We start from the raw sequence: 15,837 nt of genomic DNA on the forward strand, positions 1-15,837 counted from the left end.
ACGGCCATCACAATGAACTTCAAACGCGTTTCTCTCGGAACTAGTTTTTTTCTAACTGGCGTACACGATATCTCAAGTTCTACTGAACCGATTTATGTCAAATTTATATGAAAATAATCTGCATACATCTCTCTATCGCATGAACCAATAAAAAATTATAACTTTTTAATTTTACTATTTTTAAAAAATCGGTAAACGCAAAAAAAAACGTTTTAAACAGCATTTTTGTTTTCAAACGGCCGCCATTTTGTTAAAACCCATGTTTTTGACTTGTCCGAGGTTCATGCCATAGCGACATCTTTACTGATTCAGAATCTGTTCGATTTTTTTGTTTCAGATAACCAGAAGGACTGGAATCGTGTACGCCATGGCACAACTTTTTTTTGAACACCCTCACTTCACCAGCATGTAACTATTCTAATTATGAATATTTTTTTTCCGTCCGATTTTTGTTTTATTGTTGAAAGATAGATAAACGAATAATGATATAATGGATAGTAAAAATATTCTTTGTTTTATTTTTACGGAGTTCGAAAAAACGTCCGAAATTCGTGTCTCTACACTAGAATACCCCCTTAAACATAAACATAAAAACATTGTTTAGTAAATACTTATCAAAAGTTTACAACAAATAAAGGAACCTTGTTCATCTTTCATAATCTCACAAAATTATACATAACTGCTTTATCATGTAGAAAAAGGTTAAATTGATAAGTTCAATCTTGAAGCATAATGTTAGCTTTAGTTTCACTAATTGACATAGTTATTATGAATTTGATGATGTTGATGGTATCCACGTAAAAATTCGTATTCAGTGTGCTTTGGTGGGAAAAAGACAAACCGTGTAATTTATTTATTGTAACTCCCATTCAGACTGATTCGAATGCTAGATGAATAAAATTAATGAGTTGGGAAAAATTATCATTGAGATCAAGTCATAACTAATTTTGGATCGTTATTTTGAAAAATCTGTAAATCTGTATGAAAACCAAAAAAAATCTGTAATCTGTATCTACAGATTCTTGGTTTCAAAAAGTCTGAAAAATCTGTATAAATACAGATTTTTCTGTGATATGGTAACCCTGGTCATGGGGTGGTTTATATATTATGCAATAACATGTAGAAGGGATTCTCATTAACAGAAATTTAGAATTTAGAAATTAATAATGTAACTATACGAATCAAACCCCTGTCTATATCACCCCAACTGCCCGTCTTACCCGCACCTCCCCTGCATATATAGTGGGAATGGTCAAATAAGTAAACAAGGTAACATATAAAATAGGTAGGTTTTTCCGAAAATACTTATTTTCGAATTAATCTGTTAAGTCAAAGTTCGTGACTGAAATTTTAACTGAAATTTAAACTATTTCAACATTGTATTCAATTATTTCGAAAACATGTTGAATGTAGGAAAAAAAACTAACTAATTCCTCTTGAAGAGGTATTGTGCTTGATTGGGTCACATTTACCCGAAACCCACTCAATCCACAAAACCCACAGTTGTTCGAAAGACATCCACCCGAATTCCACTCACCCGAATGTAACATCTACCCACACTGAACCTTACCCGAACGCAACGATTACCCGAATGTAACAGTTATCCGAATGTAACAATTACCCGAATGTAACAGTTACCCGAATGTAACATCTTCCTGGATGCGACACATACCCGAAAGCAGGATATATTCGAATAATACGAAAATTTTATTATTAGGAAGTATTTGTATATTTATTTCTGATGAGTGTTATATAGAGATCATATTTGTCTTGTACGTTCATTTCCATTCAAAAAGTATTTTTCGTGGGTAGTGCAATTTGAGAAGTATCGGCGTTGGATAAAATCCTTTTCAAAATAATGAAAAGGGAAAAAATGCAGTATCATCACGTTTTATGGAGTTTATCCATTCATATGGATGGCGCAGTCCGTTTACTTAAAAGAAAGCTGACAATTTTGGTGCATACGTATTATGGCACTAAAGTGCAATTTTTATTATGAATAGCTGACCCGGCAAACTTCGTCCCGTCCAAAATTTATTTTTCGTTATCACATTCACGTTTTCATACTGGGTGCACGTTCATGGGTCCAATCGCAGAACTGTTAATTGATTGATCTTAAACCCTTTAAAATTACCTTTCTCTATAAAATTCCTAGTACTTCTACCAAATATCTTATAATATTATAATATCAGATAATTTTCGTTCAACATTTTTGAAACACTTGCAAATAACATGTTTCTCCGTTACATGGAATAAATGTTTGATACGGAAAATATGATAGAATGAAGACTGCGCTAAATTAGACAGTTCCTTTCTCGAGTTTTGCTCTTATCAACACATTCGTCGATCCATTTTTATTCATATAGATAGAAGAAGCTATAGGAGTGAGTTTTACCACATTAAAATCCATTTCCACTTTCGAACGAAGATCAATTTCGTCAGCGCAAAGATCAAATGGACTAACAACGCTTGTCACTTTGTAGAACATATGGGAATTGAATTTTCGCAAATTTGACCATTTTCTTCAGGGTTTTCCGAAAATTTTCAATTGTCATGTCTGGTTGGAATATGTTTGATTGAAATATGTGTATCATTTTTATGGGACCTACCCTCCATTCCAGAGAAGGGAGGGGTCTCATACCATCATAGAAACATTTCTCGTACCCAAAAACTCTCAAAAGTGTTCAAGTTAGGTGGTTTCGGAGGTGTATTGATTTGATTGGGACATTATATTTTTTGACTTCGTATTTTTGTTGCTTTTTCATGTTGTTTTTATTCAATTTTATTTATCAACAGGGGACTCGACTAAACTCATAATATGATTTGTTAGAATTTTTCCTTCGTCATTCGAGTAAACATTCCATTCGGGTAAATGTTGTATTCGGGTATTTGTTATTAGGTGTACCGGTAAGTTTCATCGGTTTAACAACAGATGGCGTAACTTGATTATTATTCCAGTGAATCAAATTTCCAGACATTCGTTGGAAAGCTACTGTCATTACGCGTCTTTATCAATATATGTCAAAAAGTTGAAGCGTAAACAACATTTTTTTTTGCCACTTCGAATATGTCGAATAGAGTGTTTTTGCGGGGAGTGTTACATCATTACCTCAATATGAAGAAAAAAGCTGCCGAAAGTTATTGCATTTTTGTGGAAGTTTATGGTGACCATGCTCCAACTGAGCGAACGTGTCAGACGTAGTTTGCACGGTTTTAAAGTGATAGTTTTGACTTGGAAGACGAAGAACGTTCCGGACCGCCAAAAAGTTTGAAGATGAAGAATTGGAGGCTTTACTCGATCAAGATCCGTCACAAACGCCACAAGAACTTGGAGATACACCTAGAGCAACTAAACAAACCATATCCGATCGTTTAAAAGTAGACTTTCCGAGATCTCGTGCAGCACGCAAAAGAGACAGTGTGCTCTGCGTTATCCAGTCTTGCATCTCAAAAAGTCATTGAGAGCTAGCTGCAACAAATGAGCGAGGCAGGAGGCAGCCGAGCGAGCAAACTCTCGCGCGCACACTTGAATTTCGAAAGACGAGGATCCATTTTTTCTGCCTTAGCAGCGATATTTATGTGAAACAGTTCTTCATCGCTATTTGTTCTACGTGCTATATTACGAAGATTAAAATGTTAATACCAGAAGCACAACTTCCCCCGACAACGCCAAATGTCACTTTGAGGCATGTACACGAGAAATTCTCGCGAGCACTAAGGGCGAGCTTCTCTTACATGCATACAACACATGTGCATCGCTCATATTGAGGTGCAACGAGGTATTCTTGAGCGCATCTCAATATTTTACGAAAGAGAAGAGAAGGAGCCGAACCCAGGCTCGTGTGCTTAAGCCTGGTCTCATCGCTTGCACATGAAAGAGTTGCGAGGAAGAGAAAATCAATACTCGTCTCTCGAAAATGAAGCGCGCGTACAGGAAATCTTTTTTATAAGCAATGGGAATGATCCGAAAGATAGGACAATAGGTGCCGTATGAATTGAAACCACGAGACGTCGAACGCCGTTTTTCATGTGCGAAAAACTGCTCCAACGGCATAAAAGAAAGGGATTTTGGCATCGAATCGTTACTGGCGATGAAAAGTGGGTCCATTACGACAATCCTAAACGTCGGGCATCGGACATGCATCAACATCGACGGCCGCGCGGAATATTCACGGCCAGAAGGTTATGTTGTCTATTTGGAGGGACCAGCTGAGTGCGGTGTACTATGAGCTGTTAGGTGCTAGGTCCTATCCCTCCCGCCGTATTCTCTAGACATTGCTCCGTCCGATTCCTTCCTCTTTCGATCGATGCAACATGGCCTGGTTGACCAGCACTTCTCCAATTCTGATGAAGTCAAAGATTGGATCGATTCGTGGTTAGCCGACAAACCGGCCGATTATTTCCGCAAATAGATCCGTAAATTGCCAGAAAGATGGGAAAAAGTTGTGATTAGCTATGGACAATACCTTAAATATTAAATTTTTAATCATTTTTACAGAATAAAGCATGAATCTTTGAAAAAAAACGAAAAAAAAAATATTACATTCGGGTAAACGTTGCATTCGGATAAATGTTACATTCGGGTATTTGTTGCATTCGAGTAAAGGACCATTCGGGTATTTGTTACATTCGGGTAAATGTGATTCGGGTAAACGTGTTTCGGGTGAATGGAACATAACCATTGTGCTTTTCGGCAGAATAAATCAACATATCATCCACTTTTTGGATTTTGGCTGCAGCCAAAATCAAACATTCTTTTGGAATAGAATAACGAGACGAGACATTCTTTTGGAATAGAATAAACTAATTTTTCACTGTCCATATTACTCCCACTGTACAATGGTCCAGGAGGTGTATTTAAGTGGAAATTAGCACCTACAGCTCGACAGTTATTCTCTAGACAAAAACTGTGTTCATCAAAGTTGTTGCATATGAAAGAGCTTATTTCGATGTTGTCAAAAATAGGGTGACCAACATTTACGATGAAATGAAACTTCTAACTTTATTATCTTTATAGATAGAGGTAAACATAGTTCTACAATGTTATAGCCCCAGTTATTTTAGAGCAAAGTTTTTTCCTATCTGTCGAAATAACCGATATAGTGCTTTTTTTCTAAGTTGCGCTAGGGTCACCATCAAATAAACGTTTTTTTTGCTCTAGCTTACTTTTAGAGCTTGCTAAGACAAACATTTTACGATTCACTTGCCAATATCGTAACTCTCCTCATTCTTCCCAAAAATACGCTCTCTTCATTCGCTTGTCATTCATTTTGGGGCAAACATAAAAAATATTCGTCGACGGCATTTGATAGAACATTATTTACTCTACATAATATGGCATTTCAAAACTATGTTATGTTTTTGTATTTTAGTAAACCAAAATTGAAATCATGAGTTTTTGGGTGAAAAAGCATCAACAACTTTGAGTAGTAGTATAAAGATATTGACAAGTTTTGCACCGAAAAATGTTGGTCTTGAAAAGCTCTAAAAGTCGTTCCAAGACAATTTTGATGTAGAGGTTGAAATATAAAAGTTAGAGCAGAAAACTCGTTTTTTTCATGGTGACCCTAATGCAACTTAGATAGAAAGCGCTATAAACAGCTTCATGGAAGATCTTTATTCTCTAGACAAAAACTGTCTTCGACAAAGTTATTACATATGATAGGGCGCCCATTTTCTTGTCATCAAAAATAGGGTGACCAAAATTTTCGATGAAATCAAAAATCTAACTTTCTTATCTTCATAGATAGAGGCAAATATAGTTTGACAATGTTGTAGCCTCAATTATTTTGGAACAAAGCTTTATTCTATCTCTTGAAATATCCGATATAGTGCTTTTTATTCTAAGCTTCATTAGGGTGACCATGAAAGAACAGGTTTTTTTGCTCTAACTTATATATTTCAAATCCTACATCAAAAATGTCTTGGAACAAATTTTAGAGCATATCAAAACAAATATTTTGCTATGCTGAACTTGTCAATATCTTAATCCTACTTAAAATTATTGATGCTTTCTCACGCAAAATATAAAATGATTTCCTATATTTCTTTCTCTGATCAAAATGTTGTAGGTCTTATAGTTTTTTTTTTCGAAAACAAATTTAAAAACTCGAAATTTAAAAAAAACATTTGTGACTTTCTTTTTGGAGATTTGAAGTATGCAAAGTTGTTTAAGGGGACCCCGGTATGGGTGATCAAAAAAAATTAGTAGAACAAAGTTATTTATGAAGAATACAAATTCGAGATAACGACCGCTACAAATTACATATTTTCTTAAAGTCTCATCAATATGGGTATCAAATGAAAGGGCTTGACTAGTAGAACAAAGTTATTTATGAAAAATTCAAATCCAAGATGGCGGCAGTCACAAAATTTCCAATTTCTTTTTATGTAACTCACGCATGTAGATATCAAGTGTAAGATCCTCTACCTTTCGATTGTTTACTCTGAAATTCGTTACTCTCCTTTATTTATGTTGGCATTATAATTATTTGTATTCCATAATATCGAAAATTCAATTTGGCCACCGCTACATAATGGCTGACATGGAGAACACACTACATTATGGAAAACATAAATCCAAAAAGGTCACAGAAAACAGTACATCATGAATACATTACAAAACACTGAAGCATGAAATAAAATTTAAAAAAAATTGTTGTATGGTTTCATTATAGAGAAATATACTAATGATACAGATAATGTACTAAAACTAGAAAATAAAATAAGTAAACAAATCTTCTTAAACGGTTTCATTGTGTTAAACGTAATAATAATAAAGAAAATGTACTCAAAGCTAGAAAATAATAACAAGTAGCAGTTAGCAATCCTGGCATTGATGAGACTAAAATAAAATCGTGAGGCAAATCGGATATCCATTATCAACAGTTGGTGATTTCATCATATGCCCCAGAATTTTGAGAAAATGTATAACTCAGAAATTCTTTCAGAATGCGGGGAAATATTCCGTACTCTATTATGTTGAATACTATTTGAATTTATTTCAATTATTTGTTTTTTTTTATCAGATGAGTTTACAATCAAAGAGAGTAATGTGCATAGTGTTCTGCACTCATATCTTGAATTACATTATAAGAAATTTTTGAATAATCCAAACACTACAAACGTTCAATAAAAACGTACTGTTACTGCTCAAGTAGCTATCCATACTGAATACGCTTAGCATGAAGCTTACATTGAACTCACCATTAACTGCATCGTGTCGTAGAAACGATTTCGCAATCTCTTTTTGACGTAGGACTACGTCTTTCATTTCTATACCGGGGTGTAAAATCAAAGTTTCGAAAACGAAGGCGTTACGCCGGAGACCGAGATTTTGAGCGTTAATAGCTCCTAAACAACTGAACGAAATGGTATGATAAACACTTCATTCGAAAGATAAAATGTCTACGCGTTCTATACTTGTTACTTTTTGATCCAAAAACTTGTTTCAATAGTCTTAAAATTGCTTTCAAAACAGGCTATTGAAATCACCAATCGGTATATAAGCGAGCGCCGCTCGGAAATCCACTCAGTTCTAATTGAACAGCGATTGGAGCATGTTGTCGCTGTTGTGGTGAAGCTCTTCATTTATCATGAAAGCGCGGATGAACGGTTTTACCAAGAGCCTGTTTGTGCACCTTAGGCCAGAAGAGAATCCATCAGGAGGAGAGTGATGCCACAAATGGTTCCCCGGGAAGACATCGCTACACACACATACACGCGCGGAATTCCTTCCGTTTGGATGCCATTCAGCATCGAGAAAGTTCCGGAAAGATCTAATCATTGCTGGAAAATAATCTTCCAGTTCCTCTGGGAATTTAAAAATACATTCATGTGAAAGAGTTTATTTGAATGTATTCTATTCAAGTAACACTGTGACCAAATATTTTTCAATCAAGTACTATTAACAGGTGGTTATCGAGTTAGTATTAACCACTGGTGGGCTTCCAGTATCGAGGAAAATGTGGAAATATCTAATCGTTACTGAAAATAATCTGCCAGTTCCTCTGGGAATTTAAAATTACATTCATGTGAAAGAGTTTATTTTAATGTTTTCTATCCATGTAACACTGTGACCAAATACATTAGGTTTTGTGATTTTTCAATCAATCGCAATCAACAGGATAGCTTCTGAAGATTATTCTTCCCCACCAGTAGGATATTTCCGTATCCAATATTGTATGCGCCCGCAATCGATTATTGCTCAGTCGCCGAAAGTTCCGAGCTCAGAGAGTTCATTCCCCTCTAGTTTGCCTTCCAAATTGCCATCGTAAACCACACCTTCTCTCGATTCAATCACACACAAAAAGCATACCTAAGCGATATTCTGGTGGTGAGACACATTCATTTTTCGTGAGGACATCGACAAGACAACATCGTTGCCTAACGTGCTGGAGGAGGTGGACGGCGAAGGATCGACACATACACGCGCAGAATTCTTTCCGTTTGGATGCCATTCAGCATCGAGAAAGTTCCGGAAAGATCTAATCATTGCTGGAAAATAATCTGCCAGTTCCTCTGGGCATTTAAAAATACATTCATGTGAAAGAGTTTATTTGAATTATTTCTATTCATGTAACACTGTGACCAAATATTTTTCAATCAAGTACTATTAACAGGTGGTTATCGAGTTAGTATTAACCACTGGTGGGCTTCCAGTATCGAGGAAAATGTGGAAATATCTAATCGTTGCTGGAAAATAATCTGCCAGTTCCCCTTGGAATTGAAAATTACATTCAAGCGAAAGAGGTTATTTTAATGTTTTCTATCCATAAAATATCCATATAATACATTAGGGTTTGTGATTTGTCAATTAAGTACAGTTAGCAGGTTAGCTTCTGAAGATTATTCTGATTATTCTGAAGATTGTGCCTCCAACGTAACGCTCTCGTTTTCGAAGTCTCCCAAATATTCATTTATTCATTCATTCAGAATGGATTTAGATTAAACTTCAAACAAATGATCTCTAAATCAACGATAGTCCTACGTCACCCTTGCGGTTATACCATAGATATAACCCACTTCCTGTTTTTTACTTTAGGCTGAAATCTTCTGACTAAGATTTCTTAAACTGACCGCGAACAACACTTTATGCTATCTCTTAAATCCAAATAATTTGTTGAGCCGTTATAGCTGGTGGATAGAGAAAGATAAATATGGTAAACCACAATATCTATTTAGAAACTCCTCGAACAGCTGGTTTTTACTCCTCATAATCATGTCATGTGTTGCTGCTGATGAATATGAAAAGGCTCGAAAAATAATTGCCGCATAATTCAAAGATTGATAGAAACCGTTGTGTTTTGAGGTTTGTTGGAACAAGATGTGATAAAGAGTTGATTGCGTAAAAGAACCTGATAAACTATATACATCGGTTATACTAAACTGACCGCTTGGACATTTCAGCTAGTTCGAAACCCATATTGGCGCAATTATTTTTTCATTCCTGCACTAGAGCGCCCAGTGTTATCCACAGCAACTTTTTTGCTTCCTTTCGATGACATCGATCGAATTTTTTTTATAAACAATGTCAAATGTTTAGTTTGACGAACGCTTTTATTACATAACAAATAAAGAAAACCACCCAATATATTATATAATAAATATTGTTTACTTTCGATGGCATAGATGCAGCATCCATTATGCGTCGAATGCATATTGTCATCGCCATACTGTCATAACATCGATTAGTAGCGATGACTGAAAGAAATTAACCATTTGAAACGAATTTTCCATGATTTGAAATAAATTGCCCCTCGTGAAGCGACATGAAACTAATTTCAGCACAGTCATCTCAACGGGTAATCGAGTAATAAAATTTGGTGGAACATATAAATGTTGAGCCACTGAAACATTGCTTGGCACTTTGTTGTTCCGTCTTACGACATGAGAAAGTCAGTGGATTGTAAAAGAGACACAGAAGCGCCTCAATGCTAGCCCGAAACCGCCGTTTAGTCACACATAAACTGCAGCTTTTTTACTTGATCTCTTACAAAAGGGCGCACATTTCGATGACATAAGAGCATCGCTAAATCGTTCACAGCTGATACTCGTCGACTGCAGTCACTGAACATTTAAACGCTGGCAGTTAGAGAAAAAACTAATTATTCGCCGTAAACGAATGCACTACTAGCTAATTCTTGCCTCGCTCGCTTGAATGTTGTGGAATGAGCGCGAACAGATGTTGTGATCGATGGAATCTAGCGTTCATTTGGACCGGTGGTGTCTGGATTGGATACTCGTCCATGCTGATGCAATCACACAAATATGCTTCAAATTGGATAAGGCTATGTCGGTGGCACAAGTGTTAGCCGGTTTCGGCTTACCAGAGAGTACAATCGATGTACGAAAACTCCACTTGAAAGCGGTTACGTTTGTTGTTGTGAAATGATCGAATCGGATAGTCCACTTACTGTACAAAATCATAAAGAAATAATGTGCTTGTGAAGCAACGGGAATGGCAACAGAAATGGGACAAATAAAAATAATAATAAAGACGGACTGGTTACTACAGGCCACGATTGTGGGACTTAAGCGTAGGAATGAGTAAAAGTAAAAAGTGTGAAATGAGAAAAAAAAAGCGAAACGAAAGTAACAGAGGTTGTGGAGTTGTAAAATGCCAAAACAACGACAGCAATGAAATAACAGTACCAACAGCAAACCACCCACTTACCTCGATCTTTGCTAGTGGTCGTTGAGTCTTCGTTGATGTCATCCTGGTTGAACTCGTTCCGCACATCCTGGATCGCGGCTAGCTCGTTCAAGCCAAAGTTTTGATCCCTGCGAAGACACAAGCATATCAGTTGGAATTAATATTTTAAGTCACATTTACATATTTTAACATATTTTAATGTGTATCTCGAGTGGATTTGTATCAATTTAGATAATTTATCGACTTTAACGGTATTATCGACTATTATATTGTATTGGCCAACAACGTTTTCACAACGCATATAACTATCATGAATTCCTATCCGTAATAATCACTCATCACCATAAATTTGTTTCAGTAGTGGTGTACTCTGGTAGATGTGCTCGATTATGTCTACAACCATATCTAGTTGAAGCCCTGGAAAGCTTTGGGAAAATGGATCATTGGCAACCAGCTCTGATCGCTAGAAGAGGAATGTTTCATCAGGACCAGTCCACACACATCGAAACTGACTCGCCAGAAAAACCGGGAGATTGATTAGGAAGTTGTTATGCATCAACCTTGTAGTCCGGACCTGGCATTAACTGATTTGGGAAGTATGTGAAGATCGACTGCTACAATGTTTTTCTCTGACAGAGACGAACAACTGGGTAAGCGTAATAGTCTTCGGAATAACAAAAAATTATCGAAAAATGGTGCATAATTCATAATTTCATAATCCATCTCAATTATTCTAACTATATTAAATAAAATGTTCAAGTTGACGTGAAAATAGTGGGTTTATTTTCACACAACTTAATACATGATCAAAACTACGATAGGAAATCAAAACATTCTAAAACGATAAAAACTTCTAAAAACACATATATTTATTCGATAAAAATGAAACAATTGTAAATTCTACTAAAAATAGTCTCATTTGGTAATACTTCCGAAAATAAACAACTTTTTTTTTATTTTCTTACTTTGTAAACGTCAATCCCAGTAAACAAATGCTCTGCTAACAAAAAGTTCATTGCCAGTCCACATAGAACAACACGGACCTCGTGAAAACCTCAGCGTCGGTCCCAGGGACTGAAACGAAGCTTAGCGTTTTAAACTCCACAATTCTGTATTACTTTTCAATGTAGTCATCCTTAACGATAACAACATGAGTCGCAGATTCATCTCAGACTTCATCTAAATGTTCATTAATAACGCTTGAGGGCTCTTTTGAGTAAATGGAACAAATACAAATATTAAAGTGCAAAGTCTGGGGAATAAGTAGGGTGTTGAATTGGTTCAGAATACAGTTTCTAGAGCTCTGTAGGTTCACACTGCGTCCTCGATTGATTTCTTTAAAAAAATCATTTGTAAAGGCTATAAATCATATACAGTTTTTGTGCGGTTTTTTTCATTCGATTTTTTTTTCGTGTGATCGCAAAAAAATGCATCAAAAATCTCTTGCGATTTTTTTAGATTTAGTTTTTTGTGCGGCATTTGAAAAAAAAGGTCATCGGTCATTTTTTTCTATTATTGATATGTATTTCATCGCTCTACATAGGGACTGTGTCAGCTAATTCCCATTCTCATGATATGTTTTATTTGTTTTAAGGTGTCAGTAGGAGCTTTTTGAAAAGGGGGAAGAGATGATTTTATGATCTGCGCAAGTGAGTAGGCCGCTTATTAAAGTGACAAAAGGAAATCACATGTTGGTTACGAAATTATTAGGATTAGGATTATTTTCCTAGGGAATCTTTTTTATGCGGTCCCTATCCACCGCATAAAAAAGTTTTTTTTTTAAAATTGTGTAGTGAACACTATTAAAGCTACTGGTGATGTTTAGTACGATTGTTTTTGTGCGGTGCCTATCAGTATAGTATTAGACCTTTTATTGTTTTTAATAGGCTCGAACAATACTAAATTTAGCAATAGAATACTGTCTAGGAAACATCCAAATCAGTCCCAGCGTGCTACTGAAAATTACTGAAAATATAGAGTTTTCCGGAAGTTTTTACCATTATTTCCATTATTTATTGACAATGGGTCAACAATGAAGAAAAACGGGAAGGAAACTAGGGAGCATTAAAAACCAAATCTAATCGTATTTCACACATTTCAACCTGGTATGTAGTCAATAAGTTTGGTATTTGAAAAAGTTGGTGCACATTGGTGCATTTGAAAAATTGAGTACACATTTATGATTATGATTATGTTACTATAAATATTATATTTTTTTATGCTCAATGGCCTAAAAATAGGCGGGTAGTGTTCAAGATTCGACCGCATTGTTAACGTCATTTTCTATATTTTCTTGGGAAAGAACGAAATTTAATAATCAACTCTTTAGCTGTCTTAAGTGAAACCAAAATAAAAAGAGACACTGAGTCGAGAAATTTATACCCCTTGTCTGATCCAATGTTACATGCTTTTTACCTTTGCTTATTTTATAGAGCCTTTAAAATTGATCAATTGAAGAATGGTCCCATATAACCTGAACCAAGCAAAAAATTCACACTAAATCAAATTACCAATCAATTAGGTGTAAGCTTAACTATATCAATTTGCAGGATTTGTTTAGAAGTGTGGAAAATATTGAAGTAGCAGTGACGACTTTTTACTCGATGATCAATGAAATTATAGAGGAGGAGATACCAACAAGACGAAAAAGGAAAAATATAAACACAAAGTATCCGATTTGGTTTAATCAAAACATAAAGAATAAAAAAAAACAAAAAAACAGAAGGCACATAAAATTTATAAGAAATACAAATCTGACGCTAATCTCGAAAAATATCTGAACATTTGCGAACAGCTCAACTCAACAGTTAAAAGCACTTTTGAAGATCACAACTTAAAAACATAGTCGGACATAAAATCTAACCCGAAAAGTTGCTTTAATTATATAAAAACAAAAATAAAAAGGGGGGTCTCCGTAGCCACATTGGTTGCGCGTTCGCTTAGTAAGCGATCGATCGTGAGTTCAAAATTCAGGGCCCTCATTGACCATCTTTGTGTTGTTACAGAATAGCTACGTCCACGCAACAATCATCAGCGATGGAGATCGATCCACGGTCGAAATAAGATCGATTCATCCATACAACTGCTCTGCTCTGCAAGACACATCGGGCTGCTGTTCTATAAATAACTCAATAATGATCAATCAACTGTCTCCGCTGTCCGGTGGTCCAACTGGATAATGGAAGAACAGAAAGAATATTCTTACGCCTAAATGGCTACTGTGTGAATGTACAATATGTAATGGTATAGAAGGAATACTGGCGAATGACAACTGTGTAATGTGTTAATTATAGATATGATAACCATGTGACATGTACACGATTAAAATTCTGCTCTGTTACATCTAAAATCCAGAAAAAAATTGCAACCTCTTTGCAACATTTTTTCAAGAAGTTTATATTGAAACAGCTGAGGAGGACCGAGATCGTGACTTCTTTGCATTTCTTACAGAATTTCCATGTGATGTTAGAGTCAGTAAGATAACTTACATTGAAATTTTTGACGCAATAAATAAGCTTGATGTCTCGAAAGTGCCAGGTCCTGACAGAATTCCACTGGTGTTTATAAAAAATTTGGCATCTGAATTAACTCATCCACTTTTATGGCTTTTGAATAAGTCATTGGAATCAGGAAGGTTCCCAAAAATATGGAAAAACTCTTTCATTGTACCTATATTCAAATCCGGTAATAGATCCGATGTAAGAAATTGTCGTGGAGTAGCAATTATTTCTTGCATTCCACAACTTGACTTTGAAGCCATAAAACTTTTTCAACAACTAAAGACACGAATTACGAATAAGCAACACGGTTTTTTCAAAGGACAATCAACAACAACAAATTTGCTGGAATTTGTCACATTCACTTTGAATGCAATGGATAATGGTAATCAAGTTGAAGCTCTACACTGACTTTAGTAAGGCCTTCGATCGTGTTGATATACCATTACTGCTTCCTAAACTTCAAAAAAGGATAGAAGTCACGCTATTGAAATGGCTAAAATCATATTTGACTGACCGCACGCAAATGGTAAGATTTAATGGGAAAATTTCAAAACCAATATTTGTTACATCTGGAGATTCCTCAAGGCTCCCGTTTGGGGTCACTTTTGTTCATTTTATTTGTGAATGACGTTTGGGTTTCTCTTAACAGTGTTAAGGCACTTATCTACGCAGATGATATGAAGCTGTATATGGTAATAAAGAATGAAGAAGACTTTCAAACTTTCCAAAATGAAGTTGACATAGTTTATAATTGGTGTACTAAGAGTTTATTACAGCTAAATGTTAGGAAAACCCACTTTGTTTATAGAATCCTGATTTTTCTTAACCATTCCCACTAACACTTATCCCTTCCATGATAAACGCTAGGGAACCACGCTATAGAGGCGACCCTTCTGGCCTTCGGGCGGCGAATATCATACTAACATTCCTTCCCTTCCCCTGGTGACTGTAAGGACGTAGCCGGCGTCGTTATTGACCATTTAAAGCTCGAATCGCCGAAAATTGCACAACGAGAATGATTTGCTAGTCCCAAGCGTCATTCTGTGTGTTCTTTGGTTGGTTCAGGTAAATCACGGAGAGCAACTATGAATTGTACAGTCTACCCAAGCTCAAGCTCAAGCTCAATGTTAGGAAATGCACTTTGATGATTTTTACAAGAAGAAGAACACCTTTGAACAATGGTGTTAAGCTGGGAAATCAACCCATCAGTAGATGTCAACGAGTGAGAGACTTAGGCGTGGTCTTTTTTGCCAGATTCAAAACTAACCTTCGTTGATCATTATAATACAATCATCCATAGAGCAAATAATATGTTGAGCTTCATCAAACACTTTAGTAACCATTTCCACGATCCGTACATAATAAAAACATTGTATATTACATACGTCAGATCAATTCTCGAATACTGTAGTATTGTATGGTCACCCTACATAGCTTCACACGAAGACAGAATTGAATCTGTACAAAAACAATTTCTATTATTTGTACTTCGTAAACTAGGCTGGTCTGCATGTCATCTCCCTCCATATGAGGCACGTTGCATGCTAATCAATATGAAAAGCTTTGAAGAACGTCAGAACTCTGCCATGATTCTATTTATTATTGACATCATATGACAACCATTGGACTCAGAACAAATATTAGAAAACGTTAATTTTTACGCAACGATCAGGCACCTGAGAA

General features: G+C 35.8%; 1 protein-coding gene across 3 annotated transcripts in view; it reads right to left on the bottom strand.

Moving 5' to 3' along the window:
- The window catches only part of LOC129779048 (uncharacterized), a 130,275-nt gene that overhangs the window by 47,283 nt on the left and 67,155 nt on the right, over positions 1-15,837 (bottom strand). For all 3 annotated transcript variants that reach the window (XM_055786303.1, XM_055786302.1, XM_055786301.1), the window contains exon 3: positions 10,676-10,782. In XM_055786303.1, the coding sequence (XP_055642278.1) occupies positions 10,676-10,782 (107 nt within the window). The remainder of the gene's footprint in view (positions 1-10,675; positions 10,783-15,837) is intronic.

The sequence above is a fragment of the Toxorhynchites rutilus genome, chromosome 3 (assembly GCF_029784135.1).
Source record: "Toxorhynchites rutilus septentrionalis strain SRP chromosome 3, ASM2978413v1, whole genome shotgun sequence".
In the NCBI taxonomy this organism is placed as follows: domain Eukaryota; kingdom Metazoa; phylum Arthropoda; class Insecta; order Diptera; family Culicidae; genus Toxorhynchites; species Toxorhynchites rutilus.